Source organism: Marmota monax, unplaced genomic scaffold (genome assembly GCF_021218885.2).
Source record: "Marmota monax isolate L192 unplaced genomic scaffold, Marmota_monax_Labrador192_F-V1.1 WCK01_AAM20220418_F8-fsc00008, whole genome shotgun sequence".
Lineage (NCBI taxonomy): Eukaryota > Metazoa > Chordata > Mammalia > Rodentia > Sciuridae > Marmota > Marmota monax.
Genome location: NW_026694432.1, coordinates 4,889,466 through 4,904,487, shown reverse-complemented (window position 1 = coordinate 4,904,487; position 15,022 = coordinate 4,889,466). Strand labels below are relative to the sequence as shown.

Below are 15,022 nucleotides of genomic sequence, written 5' to 3'. Positions count from 1 at the left end.
AGGTATTTATCAAAAGAGCTCTACTTCAATCAGCTTGAGAGGTGCTGGGGTGATCAAAGTTCAATGGTTCTCATTACTGTGCTATTTCTCAAAGTGTTTAAGTGCACAGATAAATTTGACAAGATGTCCCATTTAACCCAATTTTTCAAAAATTTTCTTTTTTAGTTACAGATGGACATAACACTTTTATTATTTTATTATTTTTTTAATGCGGTGCTGAGGATTGAACCCAGGGTCTCACATGTGCTAGGCAAGCATTCTACCACTGAGTCACAACCCCAGATCCTCAATTTTTCTTTTATGACATTACTAACTTCCACATAACACATCAGAAAAATGCTGTTTTCTAGAAACTTTGAAGGCAAGAAGCTACTTCAAGGCTATCTAGCGCCTCCTCCCGCTTTTGGTACCAGCAATTGAACCCAGGGACACTTAACTATATCCCCAGCCATTAATTTTTTTAAATTTTAAGACAGGGTCTTGTTAAGTTGCTGAGGCTGGTTTTAAACTTGCAATCCTCCTGCCTCAGTCTACTGAGATGCTGGGATTACAGATGTGCATGCATCACTGTACCCAGCAGAGGCCCCTTTTTTTCTTAGTTTTGTGGAATCTGGCCATGACCCCAACTCTGATGGCAACATAGTATATCTGGAATGCTCTTTTTTGAGTCAGTGACACTATCTGAGGAGACCAAGAAAGATGAGGCAAGTCAATGGGGCTGAAGCAAATGGAAAATTTTTACTTATTTTTGCAGACTGAAATATTATAATCAAGAGACTTAAAGTAGAAAGGGTTTGTGTGAAAATTATTCCTTTCTTGGGTGCCCTCTTGGTTGAGGGTACAATAGATGACACAGTAACTTTACAAAAGGAATTAATTTTACTGCATATCTACCATGTACCAGGTGCTTGTCATATAGTTTTATTTTGTTCTTAAACACATCAGGTATAATCAGTATTATTTTTGTGGGACTGGAGACTGAACTCCAGAGTGCTTTACCACTGAACTACATCTCAAGTGTTTTTTGAGATAGTCTCAAGGAGGCTGGCCTCAAACTTGTAACCCTCCTGTTTCAGCCTCCAGAGTCGTTGGGATTACAGGTATATGCCACTGCCCAAAGTTTAGGTATAATTATTGTTATGTTGACTTTATTTTATAGAGAACGACACTTAAGACAATAACGTTATGCAATTTGTTCAATGTCACTCAGCTAGTACACGATTTTGCTTTTCCACTATCCAATAACACCTTTAGAAAGAATATACAATTAGATAAGAGAGACAATGGCCTAACCGAATGAAGATAAAACTCTTTTTTTTTTTTAAAGCTCTGGCACTGATGAAAATCAAAAGATGACTGCTTGTGTTAACATTAAAGATGATTTGTGGCTTCCTCAGTTATAGAATGTTACTAGAAGCCTTGTCTTTCTTTTAACGTTGTCACCTCATGGCACAAAACACTTTTGTGTTTCCGCCACAGTAGTACAAAAGGTTTACCAGATAGCTTTACATGTAATAGGATGCCTACATCGATGCTTAATTTTATTCCAACTTAATCTTTAGTAACTTAAAACACTATAGCATACTTTCTTCCCTGCAATACTTACTTCTATCCCCATTTTGTAAAACACCTCTTTTATAAATAACTAAAAAATCTCAACCTCACATTGCAAAGGACAGCTTTCAAAAATATGTCTTCTTTGAGGAATGACATATTTATTGCTCATTGCCAAATTTTTCTAAACATATCTCTTTCCCTTTCCCTGATGCTTCATTCTCTAGGTTCTGCTCTTACTTCCTGAATCCCTTTCAGTCTTTTCTATTGATGTAGGCATTCTATAGTTTTCTATGCTCAGAACTCTTCTTCTGCTGTTATTTTTTCCGAGGTGAACTTCATTAGAAAAACTAGTTCTGTGGAACCAATCAGTTTAAAATAAAATTATGTAGATAATATGTAAAACTGTATCTCTATCCCCAGCTTTTCCCCTAAGCTTTTATACAGGTCTACCTGAAGTCTTATTTGTTCATCACTTCACTCATACTAGCCACACAGAATCACTTGCCTCCTCCCAAATATGGCATGTTCTGCCTCCATTTTTGGGTAATGGTTCCTTTTGCCTAAAATATCCCACCCACTTTATTTGCTCTTTAACAAACTCATACTTTTAAACTTTCATTTACTGAGTAATTAGGATGAGCTAGGAAATGTATTTCAAAATCTTTTTAAAACTTTAACTTCATTAAAGTTCATTTAACTTTATTCTTTCACTACAATTACGTGACAGATATAATTAACCCTTTAATTTTTTTGTTAAGGAGAATAAGCAAAATTAAATAACTTGCTCAAGATACTAGCCCTGGAGAGTGACACAAAGATTCTTAGTTAAGTTTAACTCTAAATTCTCAACTTCTTCTCTCCTCTTCATCCTTCAAGATGGGAGGTATCCTGGAACAGCACAAACAGCACTGTTGTGAAATTAGATATGGTTTAAAAGTGTTGAATCTCCCCCCCCCCTTTTTTTTATCTGGTATGGAGATTGAACCCAGAGGTGCTTAACCATGTAGCCACATGCCCAGCCCTTTTTGGTATTTTCTATAGAGACAGAGTCCCAATGAGTTGCTTAGGACCCCACTAAATATCTGAGGCTGGCTTTGAACTCAGATCTTCCTGCCTCAGCCTCCCGAGGTGCTGGGATTATAGGTGTGCACCACTATGCCCAGCTAAGAGACCTGACTCTTATTACTAACTAGCTTTCAAACCTCATATTACATAATTGAGGAGTAAATATGCTAATATGTGTAAAAGGCCTAGCAAAGATCTTGGAACACAATAAGATGTCAACAAATGACAGGTCTCTTCCCTTTACCATGTATTTGAACACAGTTAGCTATAAAGACTTTTGAGGACCCTCCCCAGGCAGAGTATAATTTTAAAAAATCTCTTTCATTTTGTACATCTAGTGACACAATGCTTAATACTGGGGACTGAATACAGGGGTGCTCTACCATTGAGCCACATTTCCAGCCTTCTTTTATTTTTTTTTTAAAACATATTTTTTAGTTATAGATGGACACGGTGCCTTTGTTTTTATGTGGTGCTAAGGATCAAACCCAGTGCCTCACACATGTTAGGAAAGTGCTCTCTCTACCCACTGAGCTACAACTCCAGCCCCCCACCCCTTTTAATTTTTGAGACAGGGTTTCGCTAAGTTGTCAAGGTTAACCTTGAACCTGCTCCCGCCTTAGTCTCCTGAGTTGCTGGGATTATAGGTGTCTGTCACCAGGCCCTGATGAGTGTTCAATGTATAAATACTCAATTTTAGTAATGATTGCTAATACTTAATAATTAACTATTAGTCATCTCATTTCTTTCTCTAACATTTCACACTCAGGGTACCCCAAAACCACATTCCTCAAGTTTCCTAAAAACTGATTTTTCATAGTTATCCCAGTTTTCCAGGTAAGAATGCTCAATGTACTCTGCTTTCTTTCTCTAATCATTATTCTCTCAGTGTATTCTGCTTTCCCATTACAAGTCACCTCTCTTATCTGTCAACTGTCATCATCCTGTTCAAGCTTTATCTTTGAAAAGGATAGTAATGACAAGCTTCACATAGTTTTCTCTTCATTTGCCCTTGATTCACAAGAGGACTAAAGTCATGTTATATTGTGGGTCATGATTTTTATCCTCACCAATTGTTCACTCTTAAAATCATTGAAGACAAAATGACATTGTCTTTCTCATTTTTGTAGTTTCTATAGTCCTAACAGAATGCTTGCAGACATCTCAAATGAAATAACTTATGAAAACTGTTTACAGTTAAGGATGGGAGAAATGTGTAAGGTACACTGACATGTTGGTAATAATAATAATTTATTGGCATTTTATTATGTGTCATTTTAAGTACTCTATTAACAAAGTCTCATTTACTCCTCACCAAAAAAACTTAAAAGGTGGATATTATTTTTATAATATCTATTTTATAAATGGAGAAACCGAAACCAAGAAGTTAAAAAAACTTCCTTAAGGTCATACCACAAGAGCAAGATGGAACTTATTTACTTCAAAACTCTATTAACTTCCATTATAGAGTGTTTCTTTATAATATCTGTTCTCCTCACTTGAATTAACATTCCTTCTTTTTTCAACATCAGAGGAATAAGTATCCTAAACCTTTTAGAAGATAATTCATACAGTTTAGATTTAAAAAGTCCACTAAAGGTCATGTGTTGAATGATTGCTCCCCAGACCACGATGTTATTGAGAAGTAGTGAAATTTTTAGGCTTGGTGAAAGGAAGTTTAGCTCATTAGGGGTTTCCCCTTAAATGGAATATTGGGACCGAGGCCCTTTCCTGTCTCTCTCTCTGGTCACCAAGAGGTGACTAGTCCTCCTGTGCCACACATTTCCATAAGTCAAGATTGATGCTAGATTTCTTTGTATTTGTTTCTAAGCATCAAACACAGTGCTTTTGCACAATGGAAAGTGAATTAATGCTCAGTGTTTCTTTTTTTAAGAAACACTAACTTTTAATTGCTTCCTTAGGCTAAAATTTATTCAAGCAATTATGTGCTAATAAAGGAAACAGGGATATAAATATGAAGAGGATCTGAAGCCTGTCCTTAGGGAGGTTATACATAAGCAAATAAAACAGATAAAATTTTATAGCTACTGTGGTAAGAGACAAGAGCGCTATGTTCCCATAGAGATATAATGATTATTTAGATCTTTAGTTGTAATAGAAAAGGTTCATAAAGAGGTTGGCATGACCTTGAAGAGAAAGAAGAGAAAAAAAGGGGGCAGTAAATGAAGAAGATAGATAGCACTTAGGTTATGAAGAATTAATTGCACATGCGACTGCTAAGTAGTTTGAACACTGAATTATCAGATGAGAAATTGGTAACTACTGTCCATGGGCCTAATCTAGCTTGAAGTGTTTTTGTATATGGCTCTTGAGCTAATTATTTTTACATGTTTAAAGGGATACAAAATAAGATGTAATACATAACAAAGACCATATGTAACCAGAACAGACTAAAATATTTATTATCTGGCTCTTCATTAAAAAAAAAAAAAAAAAGTACCAATCCCTGCTATAAATGGTTTAGAACCACTGAAAGGATTTAGGAAGGGATATGATATATTCAGTTTTTCTTTTCTTTCCTTTCATTTTTTTCTGGGGGGATGGGGGGGTTGGGGGGGTTGAGAGGGCGGTGGGGAGGATGGAGTCTATGTTGCCCAGGCTGGCCTCCAACTCCTGGGCTCAAGTGATCCTCCTGCCTCAGTCTCCTGAGTAGCTGGGACTATAGGTGCGTGCCACCGCGCCTGGCTGTATTCAACTGTTTTAGGATGATCATTCTGGCAGTTCTGTGGAAGATGAATATAGGAGAGATAAGAAAATAAAAGAGTACACTGCAACACTAAATGTGGGATGACAAGGTCCTAAACAAGAACAGCACAGAGGGAATAACTTAGAGGGGCTTTATAATTACTTGGCTGAAGGGAATGAGTGAGAAGGTTAAGGAGAAGAGGAAAGAAGCAGCCACGGTAGTCAGCAGAATGATCAAATGAATGTTAATGCTATTAGTGGAAAGGCAAACTAGGAGAAACAGGTTTATGAGATGAAGCTAATCCAGCAGGCAGCTGCAGAGAGTCTGGAGACATAGTACAAGCTACACATATAAGGTACTGAATGAATGTCTGATGAATGATGTTTGATAGGAAAAAACAAATATACTAAATGTTTTCTGATTTATTCCCAAACTTATGTTGTACAGGTTCTTACACTGATTCCAAATTATACCTTGGAAGGAGGTGGTGCAGGCTTAGGAACCAAGTTCTTGTAGACACTTGGAACCATAGTTGATGATTTGTTCCCATTTGCATGGTGAGATCCTGGTGAGGTGAATGCAGCAGAGAAGGCAGCAGCAGGATCCTCTTTGGAAACTTTTTTGATAACTAGCATCTTGGAGGGTTGCTTGGCACTAGGTGGGTTTTCTGTGAAATACAATAATGAAGACATAAAAGAATGTCAGGCTTGTTGGATAACACAAAACATGATATTTTGTATCAAAGTCTCACCTTCAACAAATAAGGTGAGAGTAGAGACCAAGGAAGCAAACATTTCCTGTTGTGCACTTAACAAATATTCTTAAAAGCAACACTACTTGGGAACTACAGGACAAATGGTAGCATATGAAGCACTTGGTATTAAATTCAAACATCAGCCAGAAAGCACAAAGATGTTAGCAGTACTTTAGAGATACAATTTGTCTAATGTACAATGCTATCAGTCAGGCAAGGACCATACAAGAATATATCCAAAGGTAGCAGGCTCCTGATAGCAAGGAAATGGAGAAATGAGTAAACTGGGGAAAGAAATCTGCCATGGGATTCTGTGATGAGCAAAAACACGAGCAGTCATACACCATTAGCAAAAAGAGATACAGCAATCACCCTTAATCCTATAATAATGGATTCAAATCCAGGTTTAGGTATGCCAAAGCCTTCCTAAATAATATACCCGGCTATGTACAGAACACATCTCATAAAGGGTCCAGGAGAGTTCAATTTGTAAATGTCAAAGATTATAATCATGTTTTGGGACACACTGATTTTTATTTCAATTTTTTATGTCTTCTTATTCCCAACAAATACAAATAAATATGTGCATTTATGTTTTCCCCTTGCCCTACACAATAGGCATCATTTATAACCCTACCACCACCACCAAAAATCAACAACTGGAATTCAGAGGAACAAAATTGTATATACCCAGGATGTAGTGTTATACAACCTTTTGAAGAATACTTCTTTTTAAGCTGTTAAGGATCAAACCCAAGGCCTCACTCTTGCCATTGAACTATATCCCTAGCTATCAATGAATACTTCTGAAGTGTCTATTTAGTAATATGGCAGAATGTTGAAGATTATACTGTTATGTATACTCGTTTATGAGACATTCATAACATAAATACAATAAAAAATATTAACTATTTTAAATGGATTAGCAATGCTAACTTCAAAATTACTTTTTTTTTAAGAGAGAGAGAGAGAATATTTTTTAATATTTATTTTTTTTTAGTTTTCGGCGGACACAACATCTTTGTTGTTATGTGGTGCTGGGGATCGAACCCAGACCGCACACATGCCAGGCGAGCACGCTACCACTTGAGCCACATCCCCAGCCCCTCAAAATTACTTTTTAATGATTTTATATTAGTATCCCTTTACTTAAAATCTCCTTCCAAAATCAGGGATCTAAAAGCTTTCAATTATCTGTATTCTGAGGGAGGCAGAGTCATCTGCCATCCTTTTAGACACTTAAATTAGTGAAGAAATAATAGGTGTTAGTTACCAAGGGTAAATGGATAAGATGAGAAGCAAGAGATAAAGAAACAAGAAAAAGAATTTTGCTCCTCTCCCTGGTAAAAAAGAATTCAAGTTGTGCCTTTAAAATGCAAAATCTACCTACCCCACACTCCAGAAGGGGTCCCAATAGGTCTGCATGGCTGATTCTGTTTGCCAGCTTCTGGATTCAAAGAAGGCTAGGAAAAAAGGAATATGAACAGTTGATATAAAAAGCTTATCATCTGGGGACTTTTGCAAACTAGCCATCACCATGGACCTACCAAATAATTACAAGCTATTAGCACTTATTAATTTAATGTTGTATTTAAAATTATAACAAAGAGAAAATGTTGAAATGCAAAACCAATAAGTGTTATGTTGCATTTAGGCTTTCTTGAGTTCTACTTCCTCTGATGTAAGTGGGATTTCGCATATTAACAGACTTAATGTCTTAAGTTCTCACCTTCCTATATGATATATACACCAAATAAGGAGGCAACAGAAAGCTGAACAAACAAGGATGTGGATCATTTTTTGTAGATTTAAGGAAGATAATCTGGTCAGTGAAATGAACAGTATTCAATGCACTTCTAAGATTCCTTTAGAGTAAGCCCAACCATGTGCCAGGGACTGTTTTAGAAATAAAAGGCAAAGAAGGATCTTTGTCAAACCTCACAGAGTTACTATATCACTACAAAGATACACTTGTAAACACGTAAGTACCATAAAAGGTTCCATAGACTGATAAAATTTTCCATTAGGGAAGGACTACTCAGAGAGGAAAGGATAATTCCATTTGAAAGAGAAATGTTGTCAGAAAAGGTTTTGTTATAAGTAATAACTAAGAAGAGTCAGTGAATTCCAAAACTGAAAAATGTGTGATTTAAGAACAGAAAGTTCAATGAATACACTAAAATAGGAAAGCATGAAAAAGAACAGAATATTGAGAGATCAACAAATAGCTCAGCATGATTAGTGCTAGGGAAAAAAAGGAGGTCTTCTACAGGAAAAGAGATACCTTGCAAAATTGGCAACAGCTGGCTTGTGGAGGATCTTTTAGGGGAGATTTAACTTTATTCTGTAGTAATGGGGATCCATCCTCCAGCCATGGAATTAACATGATTAAATCATCAATTTACAAAAATCACTGTGGTAACAGCTTGAAAGATGGCTGTAAGCATTTAGTTTAAGTATTAAGACCATTAGGAGACCAATTCCATAGTTCAGAAAAGTAATCAAAGCAACAAGAATGGAGGAAGCCATGGGGGGAAGACAGAAAGAATTAAGAGCAATAGACTGGATTGTATGTGGGTATGAGGATGACACCAGTGTTCAAGCCCAAACTTTACAATCTGATAACAGGGTAAGAAAACAGCTTTCCAACACAAATGCCTTTAGGACATTAAACAAACAATAAAAAGACATGCAGAATCTAGTAGAACGCATCTAAGTCAGACTCTCTAAAGGTGGGGGCTCAGCTAGTACATATTTCTCACTAAGTCAAGATAAGAACCATTAGAATAGAAGAATAAGCAAATACATGTATCCATTTAACATGCCTGACCTAGGGAACATCACAGCTTAGCCTAGCCTACCTAAAAACACTGCTTACAACACTTAAATTAGCCTACTCCTACAAAATCGGGCAAAATCAACACAAAGTGTATTTTATAATAAAGTGTTAAATATCTCATATAACGTACTGAATACTATATCAAAAGTGAAAAACAGAATGGTTGTATGGATATGCTTTTGTATTACTGTGAAGTTCAAAAGTTGTTAAGTTGAACCATTATAGTTGGGGACCATTTGAATTCAAAGATAAACACCTCAAAATTTCTCTTTTAACCCTCATTTAGTCTTGATTCAACAATTAATCACTTTTTTCCTGTGCTGAGTGATGCTTGAACACAGGGCCCCACATAGACCACCACTGAGTTACACCTGCAGGTACTGACCATATATTAATATTTACCACCTTTTTTTTTTTTTTTTGGCACTGGGGATTGAACTCAGGGGCACTCAACCACTGAGCCACATCCCCAGCCCTATTTTGTATTTTATTTAGAGACAAGGTCTCGCTGAGTTGCTTAGTGCCTTGACATTGCTGAGACTGGCTTTGAACTCACCATCCTCCTATCTCAGCCTCTTGAGCCTCTGGGATCACAGGCGTGCACCACCACACCTGGTCCACCATTGTTTTGGTTGGTATCTTTCTGGTTAATTTGTCTGAAGCTTTTTCTTTTTCTCAGGAAAAGCAGAAGAATATCCTGAGTTTTCACACAATTACGTTTGTGATCTTTTTTTAAAAAAATATTTTTTAGTTGTAGATGTACACAATACCTTTATTTTATAATTTATTTTTATGTGGAGCTGAGGATGGAACCGAGTGCCTCACACAGGTTAGGTGAGTACTCTACCACTGAGCTACAACCCCAGCCCCTATGTCTGTGATCTTTGTAACTGAGAAAGTTTGACAAATACAATCCTTTTTTCATATATTCTTTGTCCATTTACTTACTTTTTAAAAACTTTATATATATATTTTTAGTTGTTGATGGACCTTTATTTTACACATTTATTTGTAAGCAGTGCTGAGAATCGAACCCAATGCCTCACACATGCTAGGCAAGTGCTCTATCACTTTAGCCACAACCCCAGCCCACTCCATTTATTTTTGTTATAAAGCTTTGCTGTCAAAGTATATTTGATTTTCTTTCTCTTAAGTCACTCAATCTTTATGTCAGGATGTCCAAAGGATATTTATTTTCTTTTTTGTTCACATCTAATTAAAGACTACGTTTCAGTATTGGCTGCTATGGCTAGCCTTTTAATTTAAAGCTTTTTCATACAAATTTTCTTGTATTTCAATATATTTTTTGTTGAACTTTTTTTCAGTATTTAAGCTATTCCTTTTGTTTTGGTTTTCTTTAGGGACAGAGATGCTATTATGTTTATGTATATTGGACTTTTTTGTCTTACTTCTGTATTCACTTTTTTTCCTCAGTTTTAATTTATCCATTTTTTCTTCATTTAAGACTTTTTTGTCTTCTAATTCTTGAAAAATGTGTTTTATTCTTTTGTATTCCTTCTTGTTTGGCCTTTTTTTCCTTAAATCTTTCATTACTTTTTTCCAGAGTTCTAGTACCATGAGCATTTCTGGATTATGTTTACCATTTTCTTAATATCATTTAGTTAATGTTTTAAGATAATAAATTATAGTTCATATCTGTTTTGTGGCGGTAGAAAGGAATTTGACCTTGATCCTTTAATGTTGCTCACTTATATATGATTACATTAGCTTCTGTTGATGGGTCTAGGTAGCTTTTCATGCTCTTGTTTTCAGTGTTCAAAAATATAGTGACTTGGGCTGGGGATGTGGCTCAAGCAGTAGCGCGCTCGCCTGGCATGTGTGTGGCCTGGGTTCGATCCTCAGCACCACATACAAACAAAGATGTTGTGTCCGCCGAAAAACTAAAAAATAAATATTTAATAAAAAAAATTAAAAAAAATATATAGTGACTTATTTTTTTTAATGCTGGATGTTCTGTCCCCCCCCCCCTTTTATGTGAACTTTCCCTTTGTCTATTATGTGTCTTTGTACAGCTCAGTCTGGACTATATTTCCAATAGTTGGAGACTTTGTTATAAAAGAGAATATCAGCTAGTTGGTATAAACAATGAGAAGACCTGTGCTGGTTTTTGCAATTTACTGCTTCCAATTCCAAAGTCATCTCTTCTATCTATTCTGTGTAAATGTATCTGGCACTTTAAAATATCTGCAGCTGGAGTGTTAACTTTTGTTAATGCAAAGAGCTAAGAGTTTTGTTTCCTGTTCCAGTGTGCTTACTCTGTAGCCTCCTGCAGCACAGTTCCTCAAAGCCAAGTTCTGAAGTGCAAGTGAGACTTGAGTCCTGTAGCTTCCCTCAATACTCTAGGAGTAGTTATGAAGCAGAGTAACATCTCCCATGTATGGTTTTACCAGGTACTCCAGAGGGCAAACTTCTAGCACTTTCCCCCCAGAGAAGCATGTCAGCAACTGCTCTGCCATTCAGTGAGCCACAACTGAGTACTTACGAAAAGGATCTGAACATTTAATAATAGCAGTAGTTACCATTAAAAAACAAAAAACAAAACAAAACAAAAAGACAACTATGTGTCATCAGTTATAGTGGCACATGCCTGTAATCCAACCAATTTAGTAGGCTGAGGCAGGAGAATCTCAAGTTTTAGGCAAGCCTGGGCAATTTAGCAGGATTCTGCCTCAATAAAATAAAAAGGACTAGGGATATAGCTGAGTGGCAAAGCATCTCTGGCTAATCCCTAGTACAAAATAAAAACAAAAAAATCCAACTATGTGTCACATACATTATTCAACATATACCATAGTACAATGTAATAAGGTATGCATACATTACTATTTCTACCTAATAATTCCAGGAGAATTACAACTATTTAACTTGCCCAAGGTAACTATATAAGACTATTTTAAAAATAAAAATAACTAAAAAAAATCTTTATTTATTCATTTATTTTTATGTGGTGCTGAGGATTGAACTCAGTGCTTCACATGTGAGGCAAGCACTCTACCACTGAGCCACAGCCCCCCCTCCAATAACTTTTTTTTTTTTTTTTAATTTTTAGTGTTTATTTTTTTTTTTAGTTTTCGGCGGACACAACATCTTTGTTTGTATGTGGTGCTGAGGATCGAACCCGGGCCGCACGCATGCCAGGTGAGCGCGCTACCGCTTGAGCCACATCCCCAGCCCCCCCCCAATAACTTTTAATTTAAAATAATAAAGAAAGTATCAGCTCCAAACAATTTAGTCCCCAAACACCTTAAAACCTGTCAATGGTGCCCCTTCACCACAGGGATTGGAATTGATCACGGGGGCATTCTACCACTGAATTATATCCCAACCCTTTTCATTTTTTGATTTTCAGGCAGGATCTTGCTAAATTGCTCAGAGTGACCTCAAACTTGCAATCCTCTTCCTTCAGTCTCCTGAGTAGTTAGGAATACAGACAGGTACCCATAGCAAAAGGCTAATCTGTAATTCGTATATTACTTCTCTTTCTTGATATACCCTTTTCTTCTTTGGCTAATCACTCTCAGTCACCCTTATGGCTATTCCACAGGTTCTGCTCTGTGCCTCCTGCCCCTCTTACTAATATATTACTTTCTGTACTACTGGATATCTGGGTCATTCTGGATAAATACTAAAGAGTGTGTGAGGGAACCACAGATTTCCAAAGAATAAAGTTTTGAAGGACAGGAACTAATATATGACATTAACATCAAGGACCCTAGGACTTTTCTAGACTTGGGGAAGAGAGATTAATATCCAAATTTGATAGGGCTGGGTTTGTAGCACAGTGGCAGAGTGTGTGCCTAGCATGTGTGAGGCACTGGGTTCGATCTTCAGCACCACATATAAATACATAAAAAATAAATTAAGTAAAGGTCTATTGACAACAACAAAAATCCAAACCCGACTCCTCTTTAGTTGATTTTTAAAATTCATCTCAGTGTTGAAGGTTGAACACAAGGCCTCGTGCTTGACAAACAGTATTCTCCTGTCATTGAGCTATAGTTCCAACTCCTTTAGTTGACTTTATTAATATGCTGTGTAAGTGGCTATAACAGAAGTTTCTGGTTACAACTATAATCCCAGCTACTCAAGACACTAAGGCAGGAGGATTTCAAGTCTGAGGCAAGCCTCAGAGACTCAGTAAAACCCAGCTGCGCCCGGCGCACATGCCTGTAAACCCAGTGGCTCAAGAGGCTGAGACATAAGGATCACAAGTTCAAATCCAGCCTCAGCAATGGTGAGGCACTAAGCAACTCAGTAAGACCCTGTCTCTAGATAAAATGTAAAACAGGGCTGGGGATGTGACTATGTGGTTGCGTGCCCCCTCCCGCCCAAACAACAAAAACCTTGTCACAACATAAAAAATAAAAAGGGTTGGAGAAGTAGTTCAGTGGTAGAATGCCCCAAAATAACTAGAGTTGCACTATTTAAATAACTATAGAGTTGCTACATGTAGTCATTAAGTACAAAAATGTACATACAGTCTATACTGAGATGTGCTATAAGTACAGGAAACACAGTGAAGACGGAATATAAAAATAATGTACATTATCTCACTAATAATTTAAGCATAGAGTATATATTAAAGTAATAATATTCAGGATATATTTGGTCAAATAAAATATTTTGTTAATTTTAAAAATGAACTCTAAAAATTCCACTTTTCATTAGATGCCAAAAGGCATACAATTCAATAAAACAGCATAAAATCTTGCTGAACATACATGCAACAGCTTAAACACTCAAAATTGCATATTTATTACAACAATTTTATATGAGAGTAATATTAAAAGGGAAAAAACCTCTTATGATAATTTATGTAATTATATTTAGATACTAAACCTTAGAAAATTTAAGGAAAAATTACAATTTTTCTTTTACACTCCAAAGGTGTAACGAGGAAAAATGTACTAAGATTTGCTGTAAGTTACATAGGAACTTTGATCATCATTTTCAAACTAACCAAATGAACTCCTTTCCTTTAAAAATAAACCTAAACTTAAGGTCTCCCTTTTCTGTAATAGTATTAATAGGGTCTGTATTTAAGACCTAATTTGTTAACTACACATCTAGAACTTCGTACTTACAAAGTCTTCCTCTTCAAACTGCAACTTTTCCACCTTGTCTTCTTTCTTTTCTTCCCTAATCTCTGTAGGTGGCTTTTCTTGAAAGACACAGCCTTTCCGGGAATGAAAACTGCCATTCCAGTGTCGATGGTTCCCTGTGCCACCTCCACTACGCTGGTTTATGCCATCATGACCTCGGGAAGAACTATGCCAACCAGATAGGTTCCCCGTGATTCCAGCATATGCTCCCTTAGAGACACCAGAGTCCACAGAATCATGGCGGAAGAGGGAGGGCTGGTGCCAGGAATCTAGAATAGTAAGGAAAAGTGTTAACAGGTCAGATTGTCCACTTCCTGGAAATTCAGAAATGACTGGGGCTAGATGCTTCCTGATCTGGTTTATGGTACTGTCAAAAGGCCTTCAGAAGACTTGTTCAGTAAGAAGTTCACACAAAGAACCACTAAATAAATCTTTTTTTTTTTTTTCAGTTGCTGATGGACATTTATTTATTTATATGCATTGCTGAGAATCGAACTCAGTGCCTCACACATGCCAGGCAAGTGTTCTACCACTGAGCCACAACCTCAGCCCTAAATAAATCTTTTGTCAGACAAGTTTTAAATGAATTTTTGAATTAAAAAAAATAATTCATGAGAACATAAAAATGTTAGACCTAGAAAGCCAATGTAGTTGAATAACGACTACTAGAGGACCTAATCAAGAACTATGTTTATAAAGAATCCTTTTAGATATGGACATGCACTAAAGCCTGGGCTTACTTGTCGTTAAGTATGTAGTCATGTAAGCTGGACATGGCTCACCTCCTGTAGTTCGTAGGGGCCCATTGTTAAAAAAGCCATCAGAGGAATTGTGTCGACGACGGCTCACTCCAAATCTACCTTCTCCTCGGGGCAGGTGCTCTCCGTGTTTTTCAAAGGTGGATGTAGGTGACTAAGATGATAAAGTACAGAGAGGCAAATAGGTAAGTAGAATCAGTCTCTTTCAATATTTTAAGT

The 15,022-nt window shown here is 36.6% G+C and overlaps 1 protein-coding gene across 3 annotated transcripts in view; it reads right to left on the bottom strand.

The window, feature by feature from the left end:
* The window catches only part of Gpbp1l1 (GC-rich promoter binding protein 1 like 1), a 42,527-nt gene that overhangs the window by 5,868 nt on the left and 21,637 nt on the right, over positions 1-15,022 (bottom strand). For all 3 annotated transcript variants that reach the window (XM_046469180.2, XM_046469179.2, XM_046469181.2), the window contains exons 4-7: positions 14,828-14,957; positions 14,028-14,314; positions 7,474-7,546; positions 5,803-5,996 (exon numbers count right to left, since the gene is read on the bottom strand). In XM_046469180.2, coding sequence (XP_046325136.1) covers positions 5,803-5,996; positions 7,474-7,546; positions 14,028-14,314; positions 14,828-14,957 — 684 coding nt within the window. The remainder of the gene's footprint in view (positions 1-5,802; positions 5,997-7,473; positions 7,547-14,027; positions 14,315-14,827; positions 14,958-15,022) is intronic.